At 51.8% G+C, this 27,586-nt stretch overlaps 1 protein-coding gene across 6 annotated transcripts in view; it reads right to left on the reverse strand.

The window, feature by feature from the left end:
* Eipr1 (EARP complex and GARP complex interacting protein 1) overlaps positions 1-27,586 on the reverse strand; it is a 137,714-nt gene that overhangs the window by 89,212 nt on the left and 20,916 nt on the right. Inside the window, exon 1 of one of the 6 annotated variants that reach the window (XM_077791862.1) lies at positions 26,385-26,402. The exons of 3 other annotated variants lie outside the window; for them this stretch is intronic. In XM_077791862.1, coding sequence (XP_077647988.1) covers positions 26,385-26,388 — 4 coding nt within the window. In that variant the 5' untranslated portion in view covers positions 26,389-26,402. 2 more of the 6 variants (XM_077791863.1, XM_077791864.1) reach the window with 2 other exon arrangements.

The following is a 27,586-nucleotide window of genomic DNA, read 5'->3' on the forward strand; positions in this document are numbered from 1 at the left end:
GAGAAGGGGCTGGGGATGCAGGGAAGATAGGGCAGGCTGCAGTCACCCTAGGGCGGAAGCCCCTCTGGAATCTGGGTCAGCCCAAGCCCCCAACACAACAGCTGCCCGACTGCTGACCCTCAGACCCATAAGCATCAAGCATCATATAAGGTTGTCCTACTAAAAAAAGTCAACCTTATCTACAAGTCAGTTTTAAAACTGTAAAGCAATCTTAAAACTGCTCTCACACAGACCTGTGTGGCAGGCACACACACACACACAGTGCTTGTGTGAAGTGTCTCTCCATGACTGGCTTCCATTAATCTCCAGCTGTCACAGACTGAACTTGGGAAAGCCCCAGGGGAGGGCACAAAAGAGGCAGGACAGAGAACTAAGCAGGAAGGGCTGTCCTGCCAGGCACAGACGGACAATGAGGGAAGATGGAGGAGTGAGGCACCCCATGTCCATGAAGCGGGAACACAGAGTCTGGAGCTTCCAGCCTGCGTCCACTGAGGGCATCTGTTTTCACCTTGGAAATGATGAGGCCTCTCTGAGCATCTGAAAGAGGCAGAGTGCTCTGGGGGACAAGGTATCTCATAATCAGCGTGCCTCAGAGCAGCCAAGGCAGCGACTGGCAGACACTAGCACACACAAAGTGGCCACACGGAACCAAGCCTGTCCTCCTAGGAGCCCCATGGGGCTGGACCATCAAGATCATCTGCACACAAGGAACCCAGAAGTGCCAGGGCCAAGGGGCGGTCCTAGGGCACCCAATACTGAGCCACTGTTGGAGGCCAAAATGACCTCAGTCAAGGCCATCCCCATAGGTTCCACCTCCTGCAGGCTGGGCTGCAGCAGTGCAGAGGGCCGGCGTTTGAAGCTGCAGAGTAAGGCAGCTGCATGAGGGCAGGGCTCTTGCTAACTCCGTTTCCCTGACGTTGAGAGACGCGCTGGGTAGGCAGAACAGATGCCACGGTGCTCACTAAATGAGTGAAGGAGGCGCACTCTGCAGGGAAGGCCAACTTCAGCCACTCTGCTTTCCTAAGAGGAAAACAAAGAGATGTCCCCCAGGGGCTGGAAGAGCGTCCTTCCCTCCCTGAGAATGTGTTTAGCCCCTGCACCCTCCCTTATGCTCCCCTCATCCTCTGTATCCTCAGGACTCCAGGAGAGACCCAGCATGCAGTGGGCATTGTGGTAAAGGAGCTTAAGCTGGGGCTCCCACTGTGAGGTCCCTTTTCTCTTGGCCTGCTTGCCTGATGTGGATCAGAGACTGATGGGGCAGGCACCAACGATGACAGCGGCAGCAAGAGAGGGAGCTACCCAGGACCTTGGAACACCTCTAGCATTCCTGTCCTCAGCTCCCAGCTGGAAGAGGACGCATGCTTTTTCAAACATGGCCACCCTGCCACCTAGCTTCTGCAGTCCTCCAGAACCCAAATCTCTGCCACACCTCAAGATGAAGGGTGCAGACACTGGCTCTGAAGTGCATTGGGAAGACCCTTGAGCAGCCTGAGAAACTGACATTAAAACCATCCGAGTCCTCTGAAAGTTACCGCAGGGTGGACGACAATGGGAAAAGGACTTCCCCCATCCAACCTGCCGGGTGCCTGTCCCTGCTTCTCTGACTGGTGGTATCAGGTACCAGATAGTTACTAAGGTTGTGGAAATGAGATAGTAAGAAGCATTTCCAATGACAGAGCTAGGCTTACTGTGGTCCCTGAAAGATGCAGAATGAATTTGTTGCTAGGCAACAGCTCAGCCACCCTGGCAGGTGCCTCAGGTACCTGCTCTGTGAAGCATTAGCCCATGTCAGAGGGTGGCAGCCACCTGACTTGAGTCCAGATGTGCAGATCCCAAGGGACAGATGACCTATCGCTGTCTCAGAGTAAACTTCCCCCAGAAGTACAGCCAGACTGCAGCACGGGGAAAGCACACATTAGCTTCAGGGTGCTGACCTCTGAAAATAAATGCTTCTTACTCAAAAGCCAGATGGGGGTATGAATTTACACAAAGTGGGGAGGGGGGCGTCTCTTTAAATGAGATGCAGATGATGGGTCAGCCAGGAACAGGGCCCCAGCGCGTGCTGGCACCCAGTCCTCCAGCACAGCTCCTTCCCAACAGCCACCGCGTGCCTCTCAAGGACATGGCTGTGGGGTGTGCGCCACGCTGCTCTCTGCATCGATGCTCTCTCAAAGTGCCTTTACACCTGTCACCTCCTCTGATAAAATGCAGTCCTTCCACCCATGGTTCTGATCATCGCTCAGCTTTCTAGGGTACTCACTACCACTGTGCCCTCTCCCGGCAACAGGACTGCTCTGCGACCACATCCCACTGGCTTCAGGGGTGAGAGGAGATGGGGAAACTGTTTTCACATTAACTGAAAACCTCTCTGCTGCTCTCCCCCTGACCTCTCAGGATCCAGGTTCTTTCTCAGCCATTCTGCTGTCCTGCCTGGCTGTCTGGGGAACTGGAGTTTTCAAACAAAGAATGTCAAGCTGGCCGTGTCCTCTCAGAGGCCTGCAGCACCTTTAACCCCTCTCCAGCAGGAAGGCCCCATGAAGCCACAGGCCCCCGGCCAACCCTCGACCCTCACCTCACTGAACCCTGGGACCCATTTGACCCAGATCCCCCACCCCTGCTTCTGCTCTGGGATCTCTGGGTCCCCATTTCTGAGTCACCTCGATTTCTCCCAGCTTGTAAACTCATTAACACTGGCACGCCAGGACTAACCCGTGACCCCTTCTCTCTGTGCACGTCATCCCCAAGGGGAGTCCCACAGCTTTGAGTCCACGTAGCTGCCAACAAGGCCCCTCCTGGCATCCCTAGCACTCACCCCCTGCACCTCAGGGACCGCCTGCCTGACCAGATGTGCAGGGCACAAGCCTCGCTCGCTGAGTCCTTCTCAGGCTTCACAACTGCTCACCCAGACAGCAAGATCTTGGCCTCGCCTTGGTTCCCGACTTCTCTCCACCCGGTATTTAAATATACCCTGAGCTGTGCACTTTACTCTGCCTCCATGCTGCAACCTGGTTCAAGCTGCCCTTGTGGCTCAGAGGGTAACCAAACATCTCCTGGTAGTCCTTGACTGCTCTACCGTGCTGGGTCAGTGTCCCTTCTGCCTGGCCATTTTCTCCCTTCCCTGCCCTTCATGACATGTGGCACACTTTACTGTTTGCATGGTCTGGCCCCATCACCAGAGACAGGGTGCAGGCCCAGGCTCGCATGTGCCGCTGCATGTCCGGTGCAAACAAGTGGCTGATCTTCCTCACCAGAATGCAGCCCTTGCTGGCTCAAGGCCACAGCCCAGGTCTGCACAATATGACACACTGCACAAAGTGCACAGACGACGGCAAGAAATACAAAATACGTTTTGAGAGGCACGAACTGGTGACTCTTTCACCAAGATGCTACTATACCACTGCAACATGACAGGGCTGGCAGAATTGGAACTGGGCAGGAGAATGTTCCTAGGAACACAAGCCATTCAAGAGAGGTCTTTATCCCTAAGACTTGGAAAGAGCAGAGTGTGGCCTGCAGGCCTTTAGGGCTGTCCCGAAAGGACACAGGGTCCAACCCAGTCCTTCAACAGCTCTGACTGTTTGAGCATTTCACCGAATCCAAGTGTGTCACAGCTCTCCAAGGAGGGCCAGGGATGGAGAGATGGGCACTCTGCCTCCTAGCTGCAGGACAGGCGAGGCTGACCTCACAGAGGAACTAGGGAGGTGTGCTGTGACAGGGAGAGGCCCAGAGACAGAACATTCCTAATCGACAAGCACTGGCACATCAGGTTGTACATGTCAACAGCGCGGCTCGTGCCCCTGTCACAGCCTGAACTGAGCAAGAGCACCAGGACACCTGCACCCTCTCCCAGGCTGCAGTCCTGGGAGACGCCAGGAGAGGCTGTCGGTGCTCCAGAGCCAGTCCTCAGTTTGCTGATCAGGTGTAAATTCAGTGTCTGCTCCCAGTCCTAAGAGACCTTCTACCTGAAGCAGTGATGAGGACATGTGGTGGACACAAAGGCCAGGGTCCACCTAAGGAGCATAGCTCAGATGCAGGCACCAGCACCCACTGGGTGGGGACCCCCAGAGGACAGGGTAAGTCCTCACAGTACAGTGGTGGTCACACCCAGCATTAATTACTATGCATGCACTTGAGAGATCAAGAATTCAATATTTTTTTGTGATCAGGACTCACATCAATGCAAAATGGGAAACCGTCTTATGTGAAAAGTACAGTTCATCACACACCTGAATGCCTTCCCCAGGTCAGGGTGCAGAGTGCTGAATGTTTACATCACATAACCATCCTTCTTTCAGCAGGTATCTAGGAGAAAGGGCTACCTGCTAAACGCATGATGATGTAGATCAAATTTTATTAGAGTAAATAAGGTAACATCTTAAGGGTGGGGGATCTGGGTCAAAATATGACCTATTTAAATAAAATGCATTCTCCTAAAACTATGGTTTTTAAAAAATAACCAGAATTGAATTCTGCATCCATTCATCTCAAGCAGATAACATTCAGAATGTATATGGGTTGTCATGACACGGAACTATGGATAAGGAATGCCCAGATCCTTTTCATATGTTCTCTTCATACTCTGAACAACAGATCTGGAGATTATCCTCTGGTAGCAGAGTATCATCATTTCACAAAGAGTGAAGCCAAAATCCTTAAATATTAACCACATTGCCATTTCCTGATCTTCCTGGAGAGAATACCACTGGCTGTCCCGGGGTAGGTCGGGACCCTCCCCACCCAGAGCCTGTCTGCTCCTTGCACTACCCACCAGGGCTCTGGATGCCATGGGGGCTTCCCTGCTAGGCCAGCGGCCGCACACTGTCCTCCTGCCCACTCTGCCCACTGAAGGAGTCGTAGGCCCAGAGTTTCCACTTCTGACTGCCTGCTAAAACCACTTTGGGAAGGTTTAAGCCACCAACACTTAAGGCTCAGCAAGGGAGCATTCCAGTAGAATGTTCACAGAGAATTTCAAAGGTCCGTGGGTGACTCTAGTGTAGGCAGCTGAGAACCAGCAGCCTACCACGTGCTGACCATTAACATCCATCTGCTGATGGTCTGTCATCTCCCATTGCACTTCACAGAAAGACCATGTGCTTTCCAGCTCTCCGCTCCTGTGCTGACCAAGCTGCTGTGGACAGCAGCCAGGCTTTGCCACAGGTGCTTCACAGCAAACCCAGGCAAGCCTGGTCACTCTCTCTACACACAATAACTCTAAGCCTCAGAACTTCTAAGAAACGTCCCCAGGCTACTCAGCCAAGTCAGCGGTGGCATCCAGATCCAGGGCACCTGACCCCAACTCCTGTCCTTCTCCGGTTCACAAGCCCAAGAAGCCCTCAGCTCCACCACAGCAGCCTTCGCCAAAAAGTGGCCAGAAGCACAAGAAAGACTACGGTTCTTCCAGTGGGTCCACCTGCTGCTGAAAACACCAAGGCATGAGACACAGCAAAAGTCCTTCCAAAGACACTAAACCAACCTCACTGGCTAGATCCAGAAAACACTGGCTTCAATAGGAAGACACTGTCCACACACAAGCCAAGCCAACTCCACACAACGCTTCAAACCTTGTCAAGGCACAGGCTGAGCCAAGCTACCTCCGAGCCCTGCCGCCCTCTTCCCGCATCCTCTGCTTCCTTTTATTCTTCCGAAGGATATCACGCCGCAAAGCCTCGGGCGAGGGCAGAGGAGCCCATAATCTGCTGGGGGACTATGGCTTAACTCAATGACATCCTAGCACTTCCCGAGCCACCACCTGAGTGCCTCACGTGTTCTAACAGGACCCCCAGATGGTTCAGTGGCTCAGTTAAGGACATTGCAGGTCAGAAGGTGCTGACGAAGGACAGGCTGAATGTCCTGCAGTTGAAACGTGCCGGAGGAAGAGGGCCCTGTCTAGGTCAGAAAAGCCTCATGGCAAGCCTGCGTGGCCACAGTGGGTCACCAACCCCCAACCGGGTCCTGACATCAGAGGCCAGTTTAGCCTACGAGAACACCACACTGAAAGCTTCCTTCAGAGCCGGTGCCAAGCCACACGGGACCCGTGGCCACACCCTCCTCCACCCACTAACCAGGAACTCCAGTCTAACAGGGGTGGGAAGCCAGGGCATTGGCAGTTCATAAACTCTCAGTGTGCCCGAGGGAAGACCCAGCCACATAATCGGAGGCAGCTCTTGTGATTTTAAGGGAAAGACTAAGTCATCTGCAGCTGGATCCCAGCAAGGGACTCCACCCTACCTCGTACAATTTAGATCTCAAGGCCACACAGACTGCTCAGTAAGAAAGATGCTTCCTCCATGAATTCAGCTAACAGAAGAGTGGCTCCTGGACAATACAGATTCTAAGCAACTGGAAGACTCATCAACCCTAATAATTTTTCAACAATATCCAAGACATGATGTTTTCACTCAAAATTTTTTTAAAGAAAACTTAAATATAATACTTAACAGATATTTTAAAGGTACAAATGCTGATGAATTTTATTATATTACTGATGTTTTTCATCACACAGGGGGAGCATATAATCATGCAATAGCTCTCAGGAGACCTGGCTCTGGCCTGTGCTGTGGAACCGACCTTCACACACACTGTGCATCCATGGGATCTGTCCTTTCTACACACAGTGTCCATCCCTCCCTGCAACCCTTCCCTTTCTCCTGGGCAGCAGTCTAGGACCAAGCCTCTCAGACTCTCCTACTCTGGGTCCAGGGGGGTTCCAATTCGGGAGCTAACCTTGACCTACACAAACTGAAGTCCACCTGCTTCCCCAGGTACCTTGCTGGCTGGCATGTCTCAGTAAGGCAAGTCCTCTGCTTGTCCTGAGCTCCTGGGTAGCAGGGTTCAGTGGGTCCTCATCATCCTTCCTGGCCCCCCATCTGGGTAGCAAGGCACACAGTCGGAGCTCAATGTGCACCCGGAGCCAACAGAAAGCACTGCAGGAAAAAGCACTTGGTGGAGAAAGCAGCTCAGGAACTTGATTTCTGACGGAAAGGGAAAGACCAATGTGGGAGGTGGGGTAGGAGCAGACACAGAAAGCCAAAAGTTAGACTGTGGACCCTTAACCACTGGGTGGCATCAGATCATCCAGCCACACCTTCCTCATCCATTGCGGGAAGACACCTCTGCTCACACCACACACTTCCTTTGAAATAGATGTTAAAACAGAGCTCAGTAAACAGCAGGTATTTAATAAACAGTAGTGAACATGCAGCCAAAAATGAGGTGAGAGTGAAGTCCCTTCTGCACTGAGGACCTAGGGTTCTGTGAAGAGGTGGGAGGTGCAGTGTGAGTTACTGGGTTGACCTCCCACCCAACCTGGTGCACATAGGAGAGCAGGCTCTTGCTCGTCCAAGGGGCCAAAAGCAAATATTTACGGCTTCTGGGCCACATAGTCTCTATTACAGCTACTCAGTTCTCACTGTGGAACAAAAGCAGCAGTATGCAAAGGAGTGTGTCTGTGTGCCAATTAAACTTTATTCACAAGACCAGGAGGTGGGCCAAGGTTAGGCTATGGTTTGCTGGCCAGTCCAACATCACGCATGACATGTTTTGTCTTTTGTTTTTCAAGTAGACCCAGGGCAAACTCTTCATTCGTTTACTCATTTGTCCTCTGCCTCCTGAGTTGTGCTACTGTGTGCCAGGCACTCTGGTCAGCAGTGAAGAATCAGGACTGGAAAATGCCCTGGGTCCCTTGCATCATCCCTGTGTTCCCTCCCCCCAACAGGCACCTGCAGCACAGGGAGGCCACAGGGGCTCTACTCTCAGCCACCAAATATTATGGGATTGCGTATATTGGGGTTCCTTGAAAAAAAAATAGGCTCTGAGGCTTTAAAAGAAAGGTTTGAAAACCACTGGTCTACACAACATTTTACCATTCTCTTATATGGCCAAGTGGTGTGTGGCAGAACCCAGAATCTTGCTAATACCAGATTAATCTTGCTAATATCAGAATGCATCTGCTTTTTGCCCTGGATCTAGCAGATCACTGTGTCTTGGGAAAGGATGAAATTACTCTGCAAGAATGTATGTCTCTCAAGGGCTCCTGATATAACCACTGTCCTACTATCTTAACGGTTCTTGTGAACTGGACTCTCCCTTGGCTGGGTATCCTGGGGCCACAACAGGAAAATTCCAGTGTCCTCTCCCCATGAAGTTTTGTGCAGCTCCTGATCTGCTACCTTGAGAAGCACCACCTGCTCTGTGCCATCACATGCCACGGCCAGAGGCTGTGTCCTCTGGAACTCAGGCTCTCCCTGAGGGTGAAAGAACCCCCACTCCATCCAACCTCTTACGGTAGAGTCGTTTTAAAATGTCACAGTTCCAAACTCCGACTTGGTCTGTTTAAAAGAGTGCTCTCCCCACAGGACACATGTGTTTTCTCTGTGCACCTTGATGGTGGTGAGAGAAGAATGCTGGCGAATTTCACCACAGCTTCCTACCTCTCAGCTCCCAGCTGCACCTTGCCCTTTAAGTTGGTGTCTCAGCATCTGCACACACCTGTTGTAACTCTAGTCCTGGGTGTTTCCATAACTGCTTCCCAAAACTCCCACACAGGGCTCAAAAGCCAGGCCTGGATGCCATCCATGTCCTTGGAGCCACTGCTTCCCAAACGGAGCCTCTGTGTTGGTTTTTAACTGCTTCCCACAGATCAAGTCCCTGAACTTCCACGCTGAACACCTATGGAAGGCCTTTCTTGCCAATGTCAGTTTCTATGAAAAAAGAATCAAAAAGCAAAAGCAAGAATCAGGAAGCATGCAGGGTCCGTTTCTTCCAGGGAGAAAGTCCTGCCATGGCCCATCTGTGCCTGCAGAGAAGCAGCCACCAGGGCACCCTCTGGAGAAACAGATGCAGGGCACGAGGGCAAGTGGGCAGGGCCTGCAGGCTGGGCCGTGCGGGTTCCCACACACTGCCTTTGGTGTAGCCCTCATTAGGAAGAATCATGTTTCTTGAGGAATGCTCAAGTTTTTGAAATAGTATGAAATCTGGAGTCCAGCCTGATTGGTTAGGACTAAACTGTCAGGAGTCAAACTGTTGGATAAACTTATGAGAAACGTTTTCTCAGATGGCATGGAGCCGACAGCAGTTCCACACTGCCTTGGAAAGGCAGTCTCCTGGGACAAGCAGAGGTCAGTGGGACTTGGGTGTGGCAGAGCCAGGTGTCTGTGTAGGATAATACAGGGGCCTTCTCTTTCAGGCACCCTCTGGGATCAGTGGTTCAGTTCCAAGTGAGAGGTGACACCTGCACCCTTCCTGGTCCCCCCTCACCTCAACAAGATAGAGGTGGGTTAGGTGGACTCAGAAGAGGATGGCCTTGCCCATGTGCCAGCCAAGGAAGACCACGTGAATGCTACGGACCCTCCTGACCCTAGCTGCCAAGTGGGACAACACCCCTCCTCCTTCCAGCTGGGTAGGCTAAGAACCGACTCACCACTAATGACCCCAGTCCTCACAACGGGAGCTGTGTTGTCACCTGACTAAAACTCAACCCTTTTACTTTCAATTCCCAGACTCACTGAATGTAAGATGGTAGGATAAAGACCAAGTGACAAGTGTCAGAGGTGTGACTAATCTGGAATAATTCTGGAGATCTGAATGCATCATTTACATTATCTCAGGCCTTATATACAACAGGGGTTTCCCTTAGGAACACAGGGGAATAAAAAGAAATTTAGAGAACTCGCCCTGAGCTTCTCATGTCTTAACAAGGGTCAAGAGGCCAGGAAGTGGGGCCAAGGAGGTTTTGACAGGACCACCAGGAAACCTCAAGAGGAAGGGAGGATCCCAGATGTAACCCCAGGACTTTTAAACAGGGCTCCTGAATCTATCCAGGCTGAAGCCAAAGCCCCAGAGTGGAAATGAATTCAAGAAGCCAGTGTCTAGAACATGCCCTTAGAGATCTGAGGGGTTTCCATCAGCCATCTAAAAGCCTCTCAGCACACAGCAAGAGAAACCCCTGCCCTGCACTCACCAGCTCTAGTGTGACTAGGGTGCCACCAGAAGAGGAAGAATCGGGGAATGGCCTTGGCACGGATGCCTGCCGGACTTCCTGCCACTGCTGAGCAGATCACGGCACAACCGCCTCATGTCAGACGTGAGGCGGGCTTACCAGCGCAGGGCAAAGTGAAAGTTAAAGTCTGGGAATTTTCTCCTTGGTTATTTCTGGAAGGACCTCTTTCCAAGTCACTCACAAAGTCAGTTCTGGAAGCATGTGCCATACGTGGTAAATGGCAGGCTGCAGAGCTCCTGGCAACCGAGAGACAACTGCTCTTCCAATTCCAGGCCCAGCACCCAGCTCTGCCCGGGTGACCCCTCAATAGAGGCCCCTGCCCCAGTGCCCCACCCTCCCTGTGGCTCCCCTGGGTGACCCCTCAATAGAGGCCCCTACCCCAGTGTCCCCACCCTCCCTGTGGCTCCCCTGGGTGACCCCTCAATAGAGACCCCTGCCCCAGTGCCCCACCCTCCCTGTGGCTCCCCTGGGTGACCCCTCAATAGAGGCCCCTACCCCAGTGCCCCACCCTCCCTGTGGCTCCCCTGGGTGACCCCTCAATAGAGACCCCTACCCCAGTGCCCCACCCTCCCTGTGGCTCCCCTGGGTGAACCCTCAATAGAGACCCCTACCCCAGTGCCCCCACCCTCCCTGTGGCTCCCCTGGGTGACCCCTCAATAGAGACCCTGCCCCAGTGCCCCACCCTCCCTGTGGCTCCCCTGGGTGACTTCTCAATAGAAGACCCTGCCCCAGTGCCCCACCCTCCCTGTGGCTCCCCTGGGTGACCCCTCAATAGAGACCCCTACCTCAGTGCCCCACCCTCCCTGTGGCTCCCCTGGGTGACCCCTCAATAGAGACCCTGCCCCAGTGCCCCACCCTCCCTGTGGCTCCCCTGGGTGACTTCTCAATAGAGACCCTACCCCAGTGCCCCACCCTCCCTGTGGCTCCCCTGGGTGACTTCTCAATAGAGACCCTACCCCAGTGCCCCCACCCTCCCTGTGGCTCCCCTGGGTGACTTCTCAATAGAGACCCCTACCTCAGTGCCCCCACCCTCCCTGTGGCTCCCCTGGGTGACCCCTCAATAGAGACCCCTACCCCAGTGCCCCCACCCTCCCTGTGGCTCCCCTGGGTGACTTCTCAATAGAAGACCCTGCCCCAGTGCCCTACCCTCCCTGTGGCTCCCCTGGGTGACCCCTCAATAGAGACCCCTACCCCAGTGCCCCCACCCTCCCTGTGGCTCCCCTGGGTGACCCCTCAATAGAGACCCTACCCCAGTGCCCCCACCCTCCCTGTGGCTCCCCTGGGTGACCCCTCAATAGAGACCCCTACCCCAGTGCCCCACCCTCCCTGTGGCTCCCCTGGGTGACCCCTCAATAGAGACCCCTACCCCAGTGTCCCCACCCTCCCTGTGGCTCCCCTGGGTGACCCCTCAATAGAGACCCCTACCCCAGTGTCCCCACCCTCCCTGTGGCTCCCCTGGGTGACTTCTCAATAGAAGACCCTACCCCAGTGTCCCACCCTCCCTGTGGCTCCCCTGGGTGACCCCTCAATAGAGACCCCTACCCCAGTGTCCCCACCCTCCCTGTGGCTCCCCTGGGTGACCCCTCAATAGAGACCCCTACCCCAGTGTCCCCACCCTCCCTGTGGCTCCCCTGGGTGACCTCTCAATAGAAGACCCTACCCCAGTGTCCCCACCCTCCCTGTGGCTCCCCTGGGTGACCTCTCAATAGAAGACCCTACCCCAGTGTCCCCACCCACCCTGTGGCTCCCCTGGGTGACCCCTCAATAGAGACCCCTGCCCCAGTGCCCCACCCACCCTGTGGCTCCCCACCCGGCAGCTCTGCCCAGATGACCCCTCACTCAGGGGTCCTACCTGGTGACCCGTACAATGCCTCCAGCCCCCTTCCAGAGATTAAGGGCATCCAAGTGGGTGCTGTCTTTTCTCAAGTTTACTCCCCAAATTTGGTACAAGTCTTGGCCTAGTGATTCAAAAGGCCAAGCAAATCCCTAATAGGATAAACTTGGGGAAACCCACTCCGTGACACATGATCATTGAAAACACAAGACAATGGTGAGTAGTGGAAGTGCTCTGGGACCCCTGACTGAAACGACAGACTTCTCACCTAAACAGAGCCCTGAAGGAGCAGCACGATTTTCCAAGTGCTGAGAGGAGTGTCAGGTGTGCCTCTGCACTCGGTGGAACATCCTCAGGAAGGAAGGCCAAGGAAGCAGAGCCAGAAGAAGGGAACAGAGCAGCCAGGACCTGCCCCGGAGGAACAGCTAGGGACCATTTCTCTGGGGACTTCAGAAAGACGAGACCCAGGCTGCAGCCAAGAGCAGAGCACACATATCTGACAGCCTTCCCCACATGAGTTCTGTGAGTCGTACCTGGTGAAAGCAGCATGGCACCACCTTGCGAGACAGAGCCAGCAGAGAGACACTTGGGACCAGAGTGACCAGAGCAGCAGGCCTCTCCTCCCCTGAAGGAGGAGCCCATCCAGGCCCGTCAGCTCACACACACACACACACACACACACACACACACACATCAGAGCCACACTGAGAGAAACCCAGAGAGCTGTGCATGCGAAATACCACGGGGAAACCAGGATGGACATTGGCACAATGGTCTGCGCTGCAGGAAGGCAAGAAGAGCGGCAGAGCCATTGGGGCATCGAGACACAAAGACGATGCAGAGGCACTGAAGCTGGCAAATCAGCGGTTTAAATGTGAGCAGTCTACGTACGCCAGTTAGGAGACGGAGGACACCCTAACCTCACCTCCAGGACTCTAGAGCATCCTGCACAGGGTGGGCTCCAAATGGCCGGTGCCTCCAGAATCAGTGGACACTGGCAGCACTGGCACTTAAGTGCAGCCACCCACTGGGACTGAATGCAGGCAGTGCCCACCCCTCTTCTGTTCTGATGACACCCTTGCTGTGTATGCACAGGGGAGTCATGCTGGAGATGCAGGAGCAAAGCCAGGAACGACCTGGGAGACGCACCCTTCCCACGGCAGCAGATCTACAGGTCAGCAAACTGCCCTCCACCCTTCAACACAGCTCCTATGGGGAAAAGAGGAGACAGTCACTGCCTTATTCAAGACCCAGTGACCAGGCACACACATGCCAACGAGCAGCTCATGGCTCCTGTGGGAGCAAGGCTATTTCACACCAGGAGCACACGACCGGCACAGTGTCCAGCTCAGAGCAGCATCCCAGTGGTTATCAAAGGCTGCTGCCAACAAGCAGGTTTGTGGTGTCTTCTCCTCTAGAACCTGGAGACTACAAAAGATTTCTAAAGAGCAGGAAGCAGACACTGAGGATCTAAAGAAATCCTCCTTCCTCATGGTTTGGTAGAGAGCAGAAATACAGCAGGTCCTTGAAGGCCTCTAAGAGTCTTGATGACTTAAAGAATAGAAACTAGCCTGAGCTTCATAGCAAGGCTGTACACTCACATGTAACATGTAAAATCTGCAGGGCACACTGTATAGGACATGTCTCACTGGTATATGAAAATTTTTAAATTATTTTTGTCTATTAAAGTAGTACAATGATACATTTCTTTTACAATTCTTTCCCCACAAGCATCATTTTTTTTTTCAAATAAATAAAATCAACCTAGTTTTCCACACATTAGAGGAAATAATCTCTAGGAAATAGATTTCTCCTGGAAACTTGACTCTGATGTTAGCTAAAAGACCCTGAAAAAATAAATTCTCTGAACCTCCGTTTTCTTCCCCCTAAAATGGGATACTTGCAGATGTCTTCTTTCGGAAGATTGCCAGAAACAGCACACTGAGATAGCCTGAGCAGAGCCTGGAAAGCTGTCATTTACTGTTGACTTAGCCCTACTATGCGTATAGGTAGAAGTATCTGTCTCTATCTTAAAATTTTAATATTTGACGGACAAGAGGAAAAATCAAAATTTTATTATCCTTGTGTTTATCAAATTAATTTGGCTTCCAAAAACACACGTAATGATTTAAAACAAACTCATTACTAACTCTGTGGTCTTTCAGCAACTGTGTGCAGCTGAACTTCATGTCAACATTTACAGAAAGCTGAAGAGGGCATGGGAATCTGCAGAACGCTTGACCCAGCCTGCCGGACCATGAACAGACAAGGGTCTGTTCTAAATAGATTGTTAAGCAAGATTCGGTGTTGACTCGTCTTTCAGAAATCAGACAGAAAATTCATGCAGAAACCCCAAATTCCCAAGTTCTCCACAGTATGGTTACTGCACATGAAAGCAATGTGGCCACTTGGGCCCGGCTCAGCGACATGGCTACACTACATGGTCAGTCACTAACCACAGCAAAAGCAACATTAACTACCCGGAACTCTGGAAGTAAAATCCTTTCACATTAAAACAGGACTTTTAGAAATTAATTATGAGCAATGTGTTGTTGTTGTTGTTGTTTGGTGGGGAGGGGGGCAACCACAAACAAATCCCATGAAGTCAAGGACTTAAGGTGCATAGGAGAGAATCAAATACGTCAAGTATGGGAGCAATCTGACATTGTCTTCAAACAGCTTCTTTCTCGTTCTTCCATTCACTTAATTCAACAAACGTTGAGACTTGAGACAAGCAGGGAATTCACCTACTAACTCCCGTTTCACTAGCACCTTCTACAAGAAGATAGGCCTGACATGGAATCTGCAGAGACACAGAGCTGGAGTCCCCCACACAATATTGGGGCCATCCTTATCTGTACGAGTCCTTCAGGGACAGGGGCTTTCTGAGAGGCAGCCGCTGCATCTCAGTCGAGTGGACACGCGCTCCAATGCACAGCCTAAACCCCCAGCCTGCGGCTTCCATTGACTGACCCTATCATGTGCCCACTCAAGGGCACAGAACACAGCTACCCCTCCTTCGAGACCTGAAGATGAGGCTCATGACCCCTCCAAAGTTTCTCATATGGACCACTCTTCACATGGTGACCTGAACCACTTCAGGCCTGTCTGACCTGTCCCTGGAGTCCCCGAGCACAACATTTCTGCTGGGCTCTGAGGCACAGCGTGTCCCTCTTGCCAAGCACATCTTTGGTGGAGGCTAAAGACACACTAGTTTTCCGATGATTATGGCACAGCACTGAGTTTACTGGGTGGGTGCCATGTGCTTGCCCAGGGGGTGAGGCTTCCAAAAACTGACGCTGTCCCATCAAGTGTCCTCTGCTGCGTTCCCACTCAGGGCCCCAGAAGCCTCCCTACACTGCCTTCCACCAGTCAGTGCCTGCTCACCACTTTCAACCATGTTTCAGCTCTGTGTTGAATCTGAAATGTCTTCTCCCACTTTGCAGGTAAAGTGAACGGGACAGGAAAAACTCACAAGCCTTGGATGCTGAGGGGCTGAGAAACCACACTGGCCCAGACACTGAGGCCAGGCCCTGGCAAAGGTAGTTGGCCCACTGTGTGCCTGCAAAACCACTCCCATCACAGCACACAGAAGTGCCACCAGAGTGCAGCCTTCGGTTGTTAACAGGTACTGGCCACATGCTGTGCTGCTCAGGGCAGGCACAACCTGAGGTGAGCACCAGCGCCATTTTACAAAAAAGGTGGTGGGGGTGGGGGTGGGGGTGGGGGTGGGTGGGAAGCTGGACTCCTAAGCTGTCCAAATACTTTAAATACCGATTCTGTGAACTCAACCACTGTGCTCACATGCTCATGGTGATTCAGTCCTCCACAGACCGTGTGCCAGTCAGTGAGGATGCAGCTGAAAGTCCCCATCACCTGGCTGTGTCATGGCCATCAGCCATAATGGAGCAGCACGAGGCATTACTCACGTGTGCAGTGATGGCAGGGCCACGGGCGCTGCTTGGCCGTCTGTGCAGCACAGACACACTCACATACAGGGCATGAAACTCACTGGCGAGCAGCTGTTACTGGCTTATCTGTTCACTATATTAGATCTCTATCCTATTTAGAGTGCATTCTACTTATTAAAAAAAAAGTTTACAGAGGCTACGCTCTGCCAGCAACAGCCGCATCTACCTGCATTTACAGGGTCTCCTGTTTTTATCAAGAGCAAGGACCTACCAGGTGTGGTGGCCACACCTGTAATCCCAACAACTCGGGAGACGGGCGGGAGGATTGCAAGTTTGAGGCCAGCCTGGGCTACTTGGGGAAACCTATCCAAAAATAAAAAGGGCTGGGGTTCAGCTCAGTGGTGGAGTGCTCACCTAGCATGTGCATGGCCCTGGGTTCCCTCCCAAAGTCCTCCCATCTCTGTGTGGGCACGCTGTGACCTTCACACAGCTCCTACATGCAGTCCAGCCCTCAGGCTTGTGAGCAGAGCTGCCCCCGGTTCACTCTTCCACTTTCCGTCAAGCTCTCTGTCTTCGTTGGAGTTTACACTTCGTAAGGAAGCTTTTGAATACGGTTTGTTTTCTCAGAAAGGTTACTACAGAAATAACTTTAAGTAAAGGACCACAAAGCAGGTGGGCCAGGCTCCTCCACCCTGCCAGCCACCTAACTTGGGCCACTCCTGACCATACGCCAACATTTTGTCCTGCTCAACGGGGTCCCAACAGCAAGCAGCTCAGAATGCCCCAGAAAACAGACCGTGACTTGAAAGTGTCACTTCCAGTCAGAAACAAGGAAGCAGGACATGGCAAGCTGTGGCCACATGTGCTGCCCACGTAGCTGGCTCAGGCAACATCAGGAACACATGGAGTCAGGAGAGGCAGGCTGCCTCACATCTGCTATGAGAACCTCATCAGGACAATGGATGCTCCTCAGACTTCCACACAAGTAATGGATCAAAGGAGGCTCGCTGTTAAAGACAGAACTGTGCCCCCCCAATTCATATGCTAAAGCCCTAACTCCCAATGTGACCAAATATGGAGATAGGACCTTAAGGGCAGTCTAATGAGTTCATAAGAGTGAGACCCTGACCTGTGTCATAACAAGCAAGCAGCCTAAGGAGCGCACAGAGGAAGGCCAAGGAGAGACAGTGCAGGGGAAACGTCCTGCCAGACCTTGCTCTAGGAACCTCAGCCTCCAGAACACCAGGAAAGGACCTCTGTTGCTTTAGCCCCACCCATGGTGTTCTGCTGGGGCGCCAAGAAGATCCTCTGTGGAAAAGGGCAAGCAGCACTTTAGGCAAGGAGCTGCCTTGAGGCCCACCTTCTCAATGCCAGGTCCTGGTCCTGCAAATCCAGGCCCCTAACTGCCCCGACCCTGCATCTCCAAGAATGCATGGGGAGAGGCAAGAGCCAAGGGTAGAGAGCACGGTGCCAGGCTGTGGAAGGGCTCAGCATGACCCACAGGCATTGTGGGAAGAGGCTGGCACAGTGCTTCTCACAGTGTCACTGGAAAAGTTCATTCGGTCTGGGTTTTGTCTAAGCATCCCCAGTGGTCGAATACTTGGAGGAATGACAATAAATGAGGCACACTGGGGACCAGGCCTTGTTAAACGTCTTCACTGGTGATCTGGAAGAAGCAGTGCATGGCACGTGGGTCATACCCCAGCTGGTACTTAATCTGGAGGTGCTACAGAAAGTCAGTGAGGACGGAGAGATGATGCCACTGGAATCTAAAGAGGCTTGTTCTAGAGCATGAGGAACAGGAGCCAGACTCAAGAAAAGAAGCCAGCCCAAGACTGTCCCTCTGCTCCGGAGCCACACTCCACCGCCACGAGAGGGCTGCACTAGGAGAGGAGAAGGTAGGTGTGCCTTGCCATCTGAACTCTTTCTTTTTAATTCTTTTTTTTTTTTTTTTTTTGGTGCTGGGAATTGAACCCAGGGCCTTGTGCATGCCAGGCAGGCACTCTGCCAACTGAGCTATATCCCTAGCCCCACCAAATGAACTCTTGTGGGTCATTCCTCCCCGTCCACAGACAAACTCTTTGAACTCAACAGTGCTCAGGTACATCCCTGGCACTCAGAATTGCCTGGTGTTCAAAATATTCTGCCACATGGTACACTTCAATCCCCAAGCTTGCAGGAGGCCACTGTGCACATGCCTCAAACGGACAATATGGTCAGCAAACAGCTGTTCCAAAGATGGGTCACTCAATCTGTTACTTCTCATTTTCAGAAAAGCCAAAGCAGACAGAATACACTCATGCCAGTAATGATTCTGTCAAGGCCAGACTGCAGGCGTGATGCTGGTCCCTTAGGATCAGAAAGGAAGGAGCAGTCCCTAACACCTAGTGCCCATGAGCCATCAGAAGTCACACACCACACACTGCTCACATGCATGTGCAGACACTGGTGTAAACACAGCCACTACTCCGTCACATGAAGTGCAGTGCATAACACTTGGAACAGTGAGGAATTTCTGTGCTACTGTTTGTGTACTTCCTGTGCAGACTTTTAAAATCTCGCCTTTAGAACCAAAGTCCCATCTCCTGTAAGAGGCATCTCAGGGAGGGTGCAACACACTCCATGACCTTCACAGGTAACGGGCCGCCTGCAATGCACCTCCTGGCACGTGTGCACACGTTCCTCCACTGACATCCCAACGCCACTGCAGGGTGCCGGGCTGCCCCGTAAGGCATCTCAGGGTGTGGACACATGCTCCAAGACGTTCTGCGGGGTGCCGGGCTGCCCGTGACGAATCTCTGGTGTAAGCAAGCACATGCTATAATGTCCACACAGCGGCACAGTTCTCAGAATGTGTTCCCATCATTAAGCTACACAAGGTGGTTTTGAACTTACAATGGAAAACACAGTGTGTGATTTCAAATCATATTTCATGTGATACAGTGTGCAAATTAAGGCTAGGGTGGCAGTCAAAATGCTTTTACATAAGGGGTTCTTGCCAGTGTCAACAGAACCTTGGGACAGTGGGGAGCCCATGGCCTATGAAGAGATCCTTGAAGCTCCAAAATGACAGCTCTGCAGCACTAAGCGCCATTCCTTTCATCTTTCAAGTGGTACTTTTTAGCCTGGGATCTTGAGAAAAATTAACTCACCTTTCCCAGCTAAGCACCTGCACCCTGAAACAAAGAAATCCTGCATTCAATCCTTGAATGTCTGCACAGACAATATTAAGAAACTCTAACCAGAGACAGGAAGCCAGCGAGCTTCAGAAATACACAACAGGAGCTGCAGGCAGCAAACTCCTCTGGGCGCATGTTTAATTAGCATACCCCTTGACGATGTCCCCATGGACTCTCATGTTCTCCTGCCTGTCACACACTCCACTCTTTCAAAGCACTCTCAGTTGTTTCATCTCAGAATTCTGGTTTCACAAAGAGGAGCCTTAAGAGATTCTTTTCCTGGAAAAACCCACTTCTTCTCTTGGCTTATTTTCACAAAGCAATCATTTAAATTGGAAAATGCAATTTTCTTCTAATGTGGTGCTGAGATCAATGGGAAACTGTGGCTCTGACAGAAGCAGCTGTATCATGACCCATGGGTGCAGCTGCTGCTACCATCGGGGAACTTGGCATCTCACCCCAGAGGAATCTCAGGGACCACCCAGCCTAGCACCTTCATTCCACAGGTGAACATACAGCACCCTGGAAAACTAAGGGGGCCTGAAACCATGAGAGCTCCTCCAACGCTGCTCTAGGGACCCTCTTGAGAAGATCCCAGGCTCAGCAACAAGAGGTACCCAAGCCACAGCCAAACACTTCCTTCCTAGGAGGTAAACCCTCCAAGGCCACATTACCTGACCCTTATTTCACAACTCCAAAGTCTCTGGCTGTTCTTAAAAACTAAGCACCTAACAGCACTGTATCCCCAGAGTGAGCTGTAATTCTCACTTGCCAAAGATGTCCAAAGACCCAGTTCTGGGCAGCACTTTGTGCTGCAAGGGCCAAGGTGGGATCTGGAAGCCTCTTCCCTGGGGTGTATGACAGTGCCCCTTTGCCTACTGCAGCACCCTGGCATTGGGCCTGGCAGATTTCATACTATTCCCAGCACAAGGGTCCTGGCACCATGTTCAATCCAACTGGCCAGGCTCACTGCTGGCCACCTCTCAGTCGGGCCCTGTGGCCCTCATCTCTCAGTCCTGAACATCCATGGCTATGCTTCATCACAAGAGACCCTCAAAACATTTTTTAAAATGTGGATGATGAAGAATATCTAAAGCAAGAAACAGAAACGGGTCATCACTGGAGAGCCATGGCTTGGATCCAGAACATTCCCAGTAAAACTCCTATTAAAAGCTGGGTCCCCTCAACAGTGTTCAGAGTGTGGCATTGGGAAGTGATCGGCCCATGAGGGCTCTGACCTCATCAGTGACTAATCCATCGGATTCCAGCTGATGAACTACTGGGAGTGGGAGAAACGGTGGGAGGCAGGAACTAGCTGGAAGGAGTGAGTCTGTGGGGCCGTGCTGCTGGGAACTGGACCTCGTTCCCGCTCCCCTCCTTCCTGGCTGCCAAATGGTTTGCTCTACCACCCCTTCTGCTCACCTCAGGTCCAAAGCAATGGAGCCAGCTGACCTTGGACAGCAACCTCTGAATCCCTAAGCCAAAATAAACCTTTCCTCCTCGAAATAGTTTTTCTCAGGTATTTTGCCCCAGCAACTAAAAGCTGAGTAACATACAAGATTGACCTTCCTTAGTTACAGATGACAAAAAGGGGAACCTAGAAATTTTAAATGTCAAAATTATAGTATCCATTTCTAGCAAACCAGAGATAAAACCCTAACTGCCCTAAGTCTGAACCCCACAGTTGTGATTCAGCACTGCCTGTGGATGTGCTCTAGGTACAAGCCCTGGGAGAGGCCAAGAGCTCCTCCCCTCATCTACCGGCCTCCTGCTGTCCTGAGGCTGCAAGGCACAGTCAAGAGGTCAGCCTGGAACCAGAGGTCCCCTACTGCCAGACACGTACTTGGAGAAAGTACCCTAGCCCTACTGTGCTCAGTTTTTCCATAAGTAAAACGGGAACTCAGTGAGTAAGTGCTCACCAAAGGGCTCAGGACAGTGGCACACAGTGGGCCTCGAGGGTCAGCTTCTCCTCTCTCTGCAGCTGGTGGAACAGGATCATCTGGCTCTAATCATTTTCATTAGTTCAAATGCAAGTCATCGCTGCTGCCATAAAGACATATAAACTAGGTGCAGCAAGTGTTATCAAAACACAGACACAAAAGCCCACAAAAGACCTCTGGCTCTTTCTGGGGATCCACAAATTGGCAGATAAGCTCATTTATATCACAGTTTCTTTCTTTGTTTTAATGAAAACCTAACCTCTGAAAATGATAAATAAAATCTCTCAGAATGATGCATATGGTAAAATTTCATTCTGTAATGGCAAGCATTCCATAGAGGCCCATCAGAAAGCCTGTCGTTAAAAGTTTTAGGGAGGGGCTGGGGATGTGGCTCAAGCGGTAACTCACTAGCCTGGCATGCGCAGGGCACTGGGTTCAATCCTCAGCACCACATAAAAATAAAAATGTTGTGTCCACCGAAAACTGAAAAATAAATATTAAAAAAAAATCTCTCTCTCTCTCTCCTATCTTAAAAAAAAAAAAAAAAAAGTTTTAGAGAAATGGTGCCCCATCAGACCAGAGCCACCCAGTCTGGGATGGGGCCTCTGAGGGGAGCACCAACGGCCTGATGAGAAGGACTCTCGCCCCGATGGTACCCGACTTCCCATCAGGGCCCAACATGGTGGCACTGGGAGTGGGCTGCATGGCCAGCTTCAGGCAACACTTCTCAGCCACTATCTGTGGAGCCCGGGCACCGCCTGAGGCCTCTGAGACAGGCTCCCCTCAACAGCCTCCTTCAGAGCGAGAAGCTCAGAGTCGACTCCAATGGAGCAGGTGCCACGTGTGGGGCTTGGGGACCACGAGCGGCGGGACTCAATGCTGGGGCATCTCTACGGCAGCACAGGTCTGAAGGGGCCTCGCTCTAGCACACCAGGGCAAGTCACCTCCCCTCAAATGGCTTCTCCCCTGAAGAACTGGGCTTAGGACAGATCTGCCTCTTCGTTTTGCTGGGTCTAGTGACTCAACCTGTGTGAGGAACTGCGTGTGGCGCAGACAGTTCTGAGGCCTGGAGCTGGGAAGGTCTGCCAACCTGTCAACAGGGAGCAGCACGCTGACGGGAGTCAGGCACAACACCCACGGACATCGATTAAAATGAATTAAGAAATCACAAACTAGAACTATAATACACACACCATGGTCCTCAAAGCATCACATGTGATGGGCTTCCTGTGATCCAAGAACTCTAAAGTACTCAAGGCAGACATAACCCTTCCCATTTTATGGGAATCAAAGCTCACAGACAGAAAGCAACCCACCTCAAAACCTGGCAGAGGTTACATATGCAGACATGGAGCCAGGTGCAGTGTCCAGCCCTCTGCCCAGGCCCTGACCCTTATGGTTTGCTGCCTCTAGAACAGATCACTACCATCTGAGAGGGAGATGCAGCAGGTGCCTGAGGTGCGCAGGAATCCCAGTAGCTGGTCCTGAGATCTGCTCTAGTTCTGCCACCTCCTTAAGCAGCAGCAGCAGGATGGAGAGAACGTACTAGAGTGGATGCGGAGTCTTTCTGCATGTTTCAAAGGTTCTTCCTTGGACCCTGTCATCAGGCTGAGGTTCTTCAGCGCACAGCCACACCCAGACCCAACATCCTCACAGCTGCCTGCCCATTTAAGACTTCTTTTCTGGATTATAAACTCAGAGTAGACCTTCTGCTCTATACACAGGCCAAGTTCCCAGATGCCCTGGCCCACTCACTGTTGGCTGTTCACTCGCTCACACACTGCAACACTGAGAGCTGACCACCCCCACACTGCTCCAGGCACTATTTGTCTATGAAGCAGTCTATAACCACTCCTAGATTCTAGAGCCAGCTCCTTTTGTGTCCCCCTGGACCTGAAATGACCTCCATTAGAACAACCCTGACTCCGGTAGACAAGGGAGTCCCACCTGGAGATGGTATGGTGCAGACATCTGGGCCCCTGTTCTCACGTACACAAGTCCACTCAGAAGGTGCGGGCAAAGGGCAGACTTCTGCTGGCCCCCTGCTCCTGCTCTAGCACTGTTTCGAGTGCCAGGAACCTGCCTTCATCAGGCCAACCTGGGAGGCTCCTTCGTTGAAGAGCTTCCTGCCTTCTAGGAGGTGCAATGGATGAAAGAGGAGCACCTCCCAGGCCCTACAAGGAAGGAGCCAACCACAAGAGCCCCCCCTTTGGGTGGCCCAGAGAACAGTGCTCAGGAATTCGGTCCCAGTCTCCAGTCCAGATGCAAATGGCCCATCAGGGGTCTCCTCTTCCACCATAAGCAGTACTCCCTCAACACATCCCAACAGCCCTTCTCTGCGTCCCAAGGAAACATGAACCAACCGTACCAGCAGAGAAAACTGACAGAGGCTGCTATGCCAGGCTACTGCAAGGGTCAGGCTGCCGAGAACAGCCGGGCCATCACCCTGGTTCACCCACTGTCCCCGATTTGGAGAGGCTGACCAAGAGGGAGGGTGGAGTACACAGTCAGCACTGGTCCTCTGCATTTGCAAGGAAACAAGGAAGGTAAAGGCCTTTTCATCACAAACCTTGCTGCTAGCGCTTACAGCTCCCGGAGAACAACCTGCTGTCCCATTCTGCTGCAGCCAACCGGAGGAAGGAAAGAGAAAGTGCCTCCTCCCCATGAGCTGTGAGAGTCCACACAGCAGGATCTGAGCGCAGGATGTGAAGGGATCCTCGGTGAGATTTGTGTTTTACTCACAAGATTCCTGTGGATTCTGGGCTCTTCCTCGTAACATATCTACATGCATTTTAGGCTTTGAGTAATGCTTTCATTACTTAAAATCAAACAAAAATGACACCACAGCAAGATATTCCACGTTGAGCTGTGGTTGCAGCCCACCTCCTCACTGGCTGGTGGCACTATCAGTGCCCTGGGGGCTCTGTGCCCCAGCTTAGGAGCTCCTCCCACTTTCGCAGGAGCCAGCATAGACAGAGGTGAACACAGGTGACCTGGTGCTGGCAATGCTTCTTCTGAGCTCTGAGCCCACACACTGCGGCTCCTACGGTGCTCCCTGGCTCAGGGGCCTGGCTGCTCACTTCTAACCTCTCCTGAATACAGATGCGTTCAACGAGTATGCAGTATCCTTGAGACACCCTACACCTCATCAGGACTGATGTCCAGCGCCTGTCCCTCCACAGTGCACTAACACAAGGACAAAGTCTGTTCAAAATAGCCTGCATGGTCCTTATTACTTCCTTATTAGTAAGGATGTTTGTACCAACTCTGCAGATGGAAACCAAGTTACTCATCTGGCCCAAGTACAGAGTCGTAAAGAGCAGAGGGAACAGCAGAATCCAGGTTTTCCAACCGCCCCCCACTCCCCCAGCCACTTCCTGGACTCCCTTCCTCAGGCCCCAGTGACTAGTTGAGGAAATGACAGAAGTTTGGGGAAATAACCAAACTGTTGTATGTTTGGTTTCTCTTGTTAAGTTTTTCAGCTCATTTTGGCAAAATTTGTAAGATACCTCCATGAGACGTGGAAATCATTAAATGCATCTGGCATGTAACGGGGAAAGCCAGATAAAGAAAAGTTTGGAGTGTTTCAGGACACCCGTGTCACCTCATTTCAGGATGTCCTCTTCCCTTGGGGCTCAGACAGAGATGAATCCAGCTGTGCAGCCTCATTTTCTCTCCTTTCTTCCTACTGGTTCACACAGTGTGCCTCAACATCCTTGTTCCCAAGAATGACTCTCTGTATTTTCTTAAATCTCACAAGATAATTATTGCAACATCGTTTAAAGTAGCAATTTGATCTGTAACTATTTCCGAGTAGCTCTTTTGTTGCATGTGAAGTATCATCCAAGGTGGGCTGCATTGCGGAGACAGAGGGCACTGCCCTGGCTGAAGGAGACTTCCAAAGGAGAGGCCTAAACCATAGGACCTCCATGACCAAGGCCCTGAGGCACAAGGAGAGATGACACTAGTCCAGCCCCCTGGAGGTATCCGTGGATAGGAAGAGACAGAGGACCTTGGACATTACACATGAAGATACACACACTGGCAGAAAGTACCACACAGTAGCAATAAGACAGCAACAAGGCGAGTCCCCATCTGTGGCTAGCAGAGAGGGGCAGGCATTCAGGAGGAGACGATGGCTGCACCATCTTTTTTTATTCTTATGAGTTTTATCATCCTTACTTAAGACATACATATATATGTACTCGGGGATGTCAATGGTTGCTACAGTGAAACAAATTAACATCATTTCATGTAATTCCCATTATTTAATGTGTTGCAGGCACAAATGTTATCTACTCATTGAGCAAAAATCCTGAATGTTACAGTATTTCCAAATCCTCCCATCCAACAGCAGATCTCTAGACATTTGCCACTGATTATCCTCTGACCTCGACTCGCCACCCCCGTTGTCACCGCTGTCTATTCTCCATCTCCATATATTCAACTCCTTTTTACATTCTGCACATAAAGCGCCTGTATCTCTTTTTCCTTTTTTGTCCTCCTGCAGTGGGAAATGAACCCAGGGCCCCAGGCATGATAGGCAAGCACTCTGCCACTGAGCTACATAGAAATACCTCCTATATTTCTAAGGGTAAAGAAGAGCTTGCAACATTTGAACAGGAGGGAAAGCAGCGAGAAGTCAGATGTGTGGGAGCCAGAGGCTCAAGCTGATGAAAGAAGCCATGCAGGGTTCATGTGTTGGCTTCGATTCCTTGGACTCAGACCTCTAAGTCTAAACATGGCCTCTATAAGGACCACTTCCACCTGGGGGCACTGAGGTTAATGCCTGAAGATCACACATGGCACCACTGATGATCAAATCGGGTGCCTGTCAATCCCCAGGATGGCCCACCTGGCTCTACCCATCCTGGGTGCTGCTGTCCCCAGTCCCAGGTGCTGCTGCCTCCAGAATGGCCCACCAGGCTATAACCGTCCTGGGTACTAGTCTCCAGGACTACCCACCAGGCTCCAATCATCCTGGGTGCCAGTTAGATCCCCACATTACTGATCAGGCTCTAACCTCTCAGGTGCTTCAGTTCCCCTGGCTCCAGTGTCCCCTCGGTGAATTACTGTGTTCTGGCTTGGGCAGTAATTTCTCTATGAAAGCCCACAGAAGTCTCCAGTGGACACCCTAAGATGCATCGCCACAGCCAAACACAAAGAGTCAGTCCAACTCTGCAAAATGCTGTCCTGTAAGCATCCGCCTCAACATCTGTGAGAACACAGAAACACCACGAGAAGGAGGGGGGAAAGCTGTAGGAATGGCCTGTGGTGACTGAGCACCAGGCAGGACGGGGACACTGACACACAGGAAGGGACCCTGTGGAGGGTCGGAGGAGAGGAGGATACAGAGCCAGGCTGCTGGTGCCCTCTGCTGACCATGAGGCCACCCCCACGTGGGTGTCAGCAAGGACAGTACAAGCAAAGAGATCACAGCCCACAGGCAGGCAGGCAGGCAGGCAGGCAGGCAGGCACATGCACACCAACAGGACAGAGTGAGCAGAGGCAGGCACTTCTCACCCATTGTTTTAGTCAGGTTTTTCACTGCTGTGACTAAAAGGATCTGACCAGCACAATTATAGAGGAGGCAAAAGGTCATTTGAGAGCTCAGATTTCAGAGGTCTTAGTCCATAAAAGGATGGCATGGAGATCAGTAAGCAGAGACCAATCTCCACTTGCCAGACACAAACTATATACCCCATAACCACTCTCCAGTGAGTCACTTCCTCTAGCCACATCCCACAGGCCTCCAGTCACCACCCAGCTAATCCCATCAGGGTTTAATTCACTGGCCCAGTTAAGGCTATGACCCAAACATTTCTCCTCCAAATCCTGCATTGTCTCACATGTGAACTTTTGGGGGACACCTCACATCTAAACTGTAACACCCATGATAGTATAAGCACACCACACACACACAAACACACATATTCACTCACTCTAATTTGGAAAAATATTTTTTTAAAAAATTGCAGCAGCAAAGTAAATGCTTTTTAAAAAGTTCATCTGAAGCATATGCCTCTTTCCATGAACTGTAAGAAAGCGTTGTGTGAGAAAAGAATCTGGACCTGGGGAGCAAGACCCATAAGGAAGGTTAAGATCCACTGAAAGCACATTTGAACGAGAGATAAACTGAGGAGGGGGCAAGTTCAAGTCCCAGCAGCTGCAAAGGCAGAGGCCGCGGGTGAAGCTCTCCCGCCTCAAGGCCTCGTAGCAATACGCTCTTTCAGACACAGATGAAATGAAGACCCGAGGCTCCCCTTTCACTGGCATGTGCAGGGCCCCCCCATCACTTGGCACCCTCACCCCTGTGTCCACCAGTCAGTCTGCACAGCACTGTCGGGACACTGTCCACTCTGGAAACATCCCTCCCTTTGCTTCACAGCAGTGCATCTTTCTTAGGAAATTACCGAGAAGAAAACATAAAGCTGTTCGACTTTTATCCACAAAGGAAAAGTCCTAAGAGTTGGTTGTGCACACAACCTCCCACAGCCAGGCTCAGGAACGACTCTCCCCACCTAAGAATAGGCAGTGGCTCAGAAGGCTCCAGGGCAGTAGTGAGCCCTGGAGAATCAGCTGTGACAATCTGCATCTGCCCAACACTCCCTGCATGCACAGATTGAGCCAGGACAGACGGGTCTCAGCTTGATCAGAGTCTACAAGGTGAAAAGACCTTACAAACAGTAAAAGGGCTAATGGGAGGCCAGAATTTAGAAAGTAGT

The sequence above is a fragment of the Urocitellus parryii genome, chromosome 12, assembly GCF_045843805.1.
Source record: "Urocitellus parryii isolate mUroPar1 chromosome 12, mUroPar1.hap1, whole genome shotgun sequence".
NCBI lineage: Eukaryota > Metazoa > Chordata > Mammalia > Rodentia > Sciuridae > Urocitellus > Urocitellus parryii.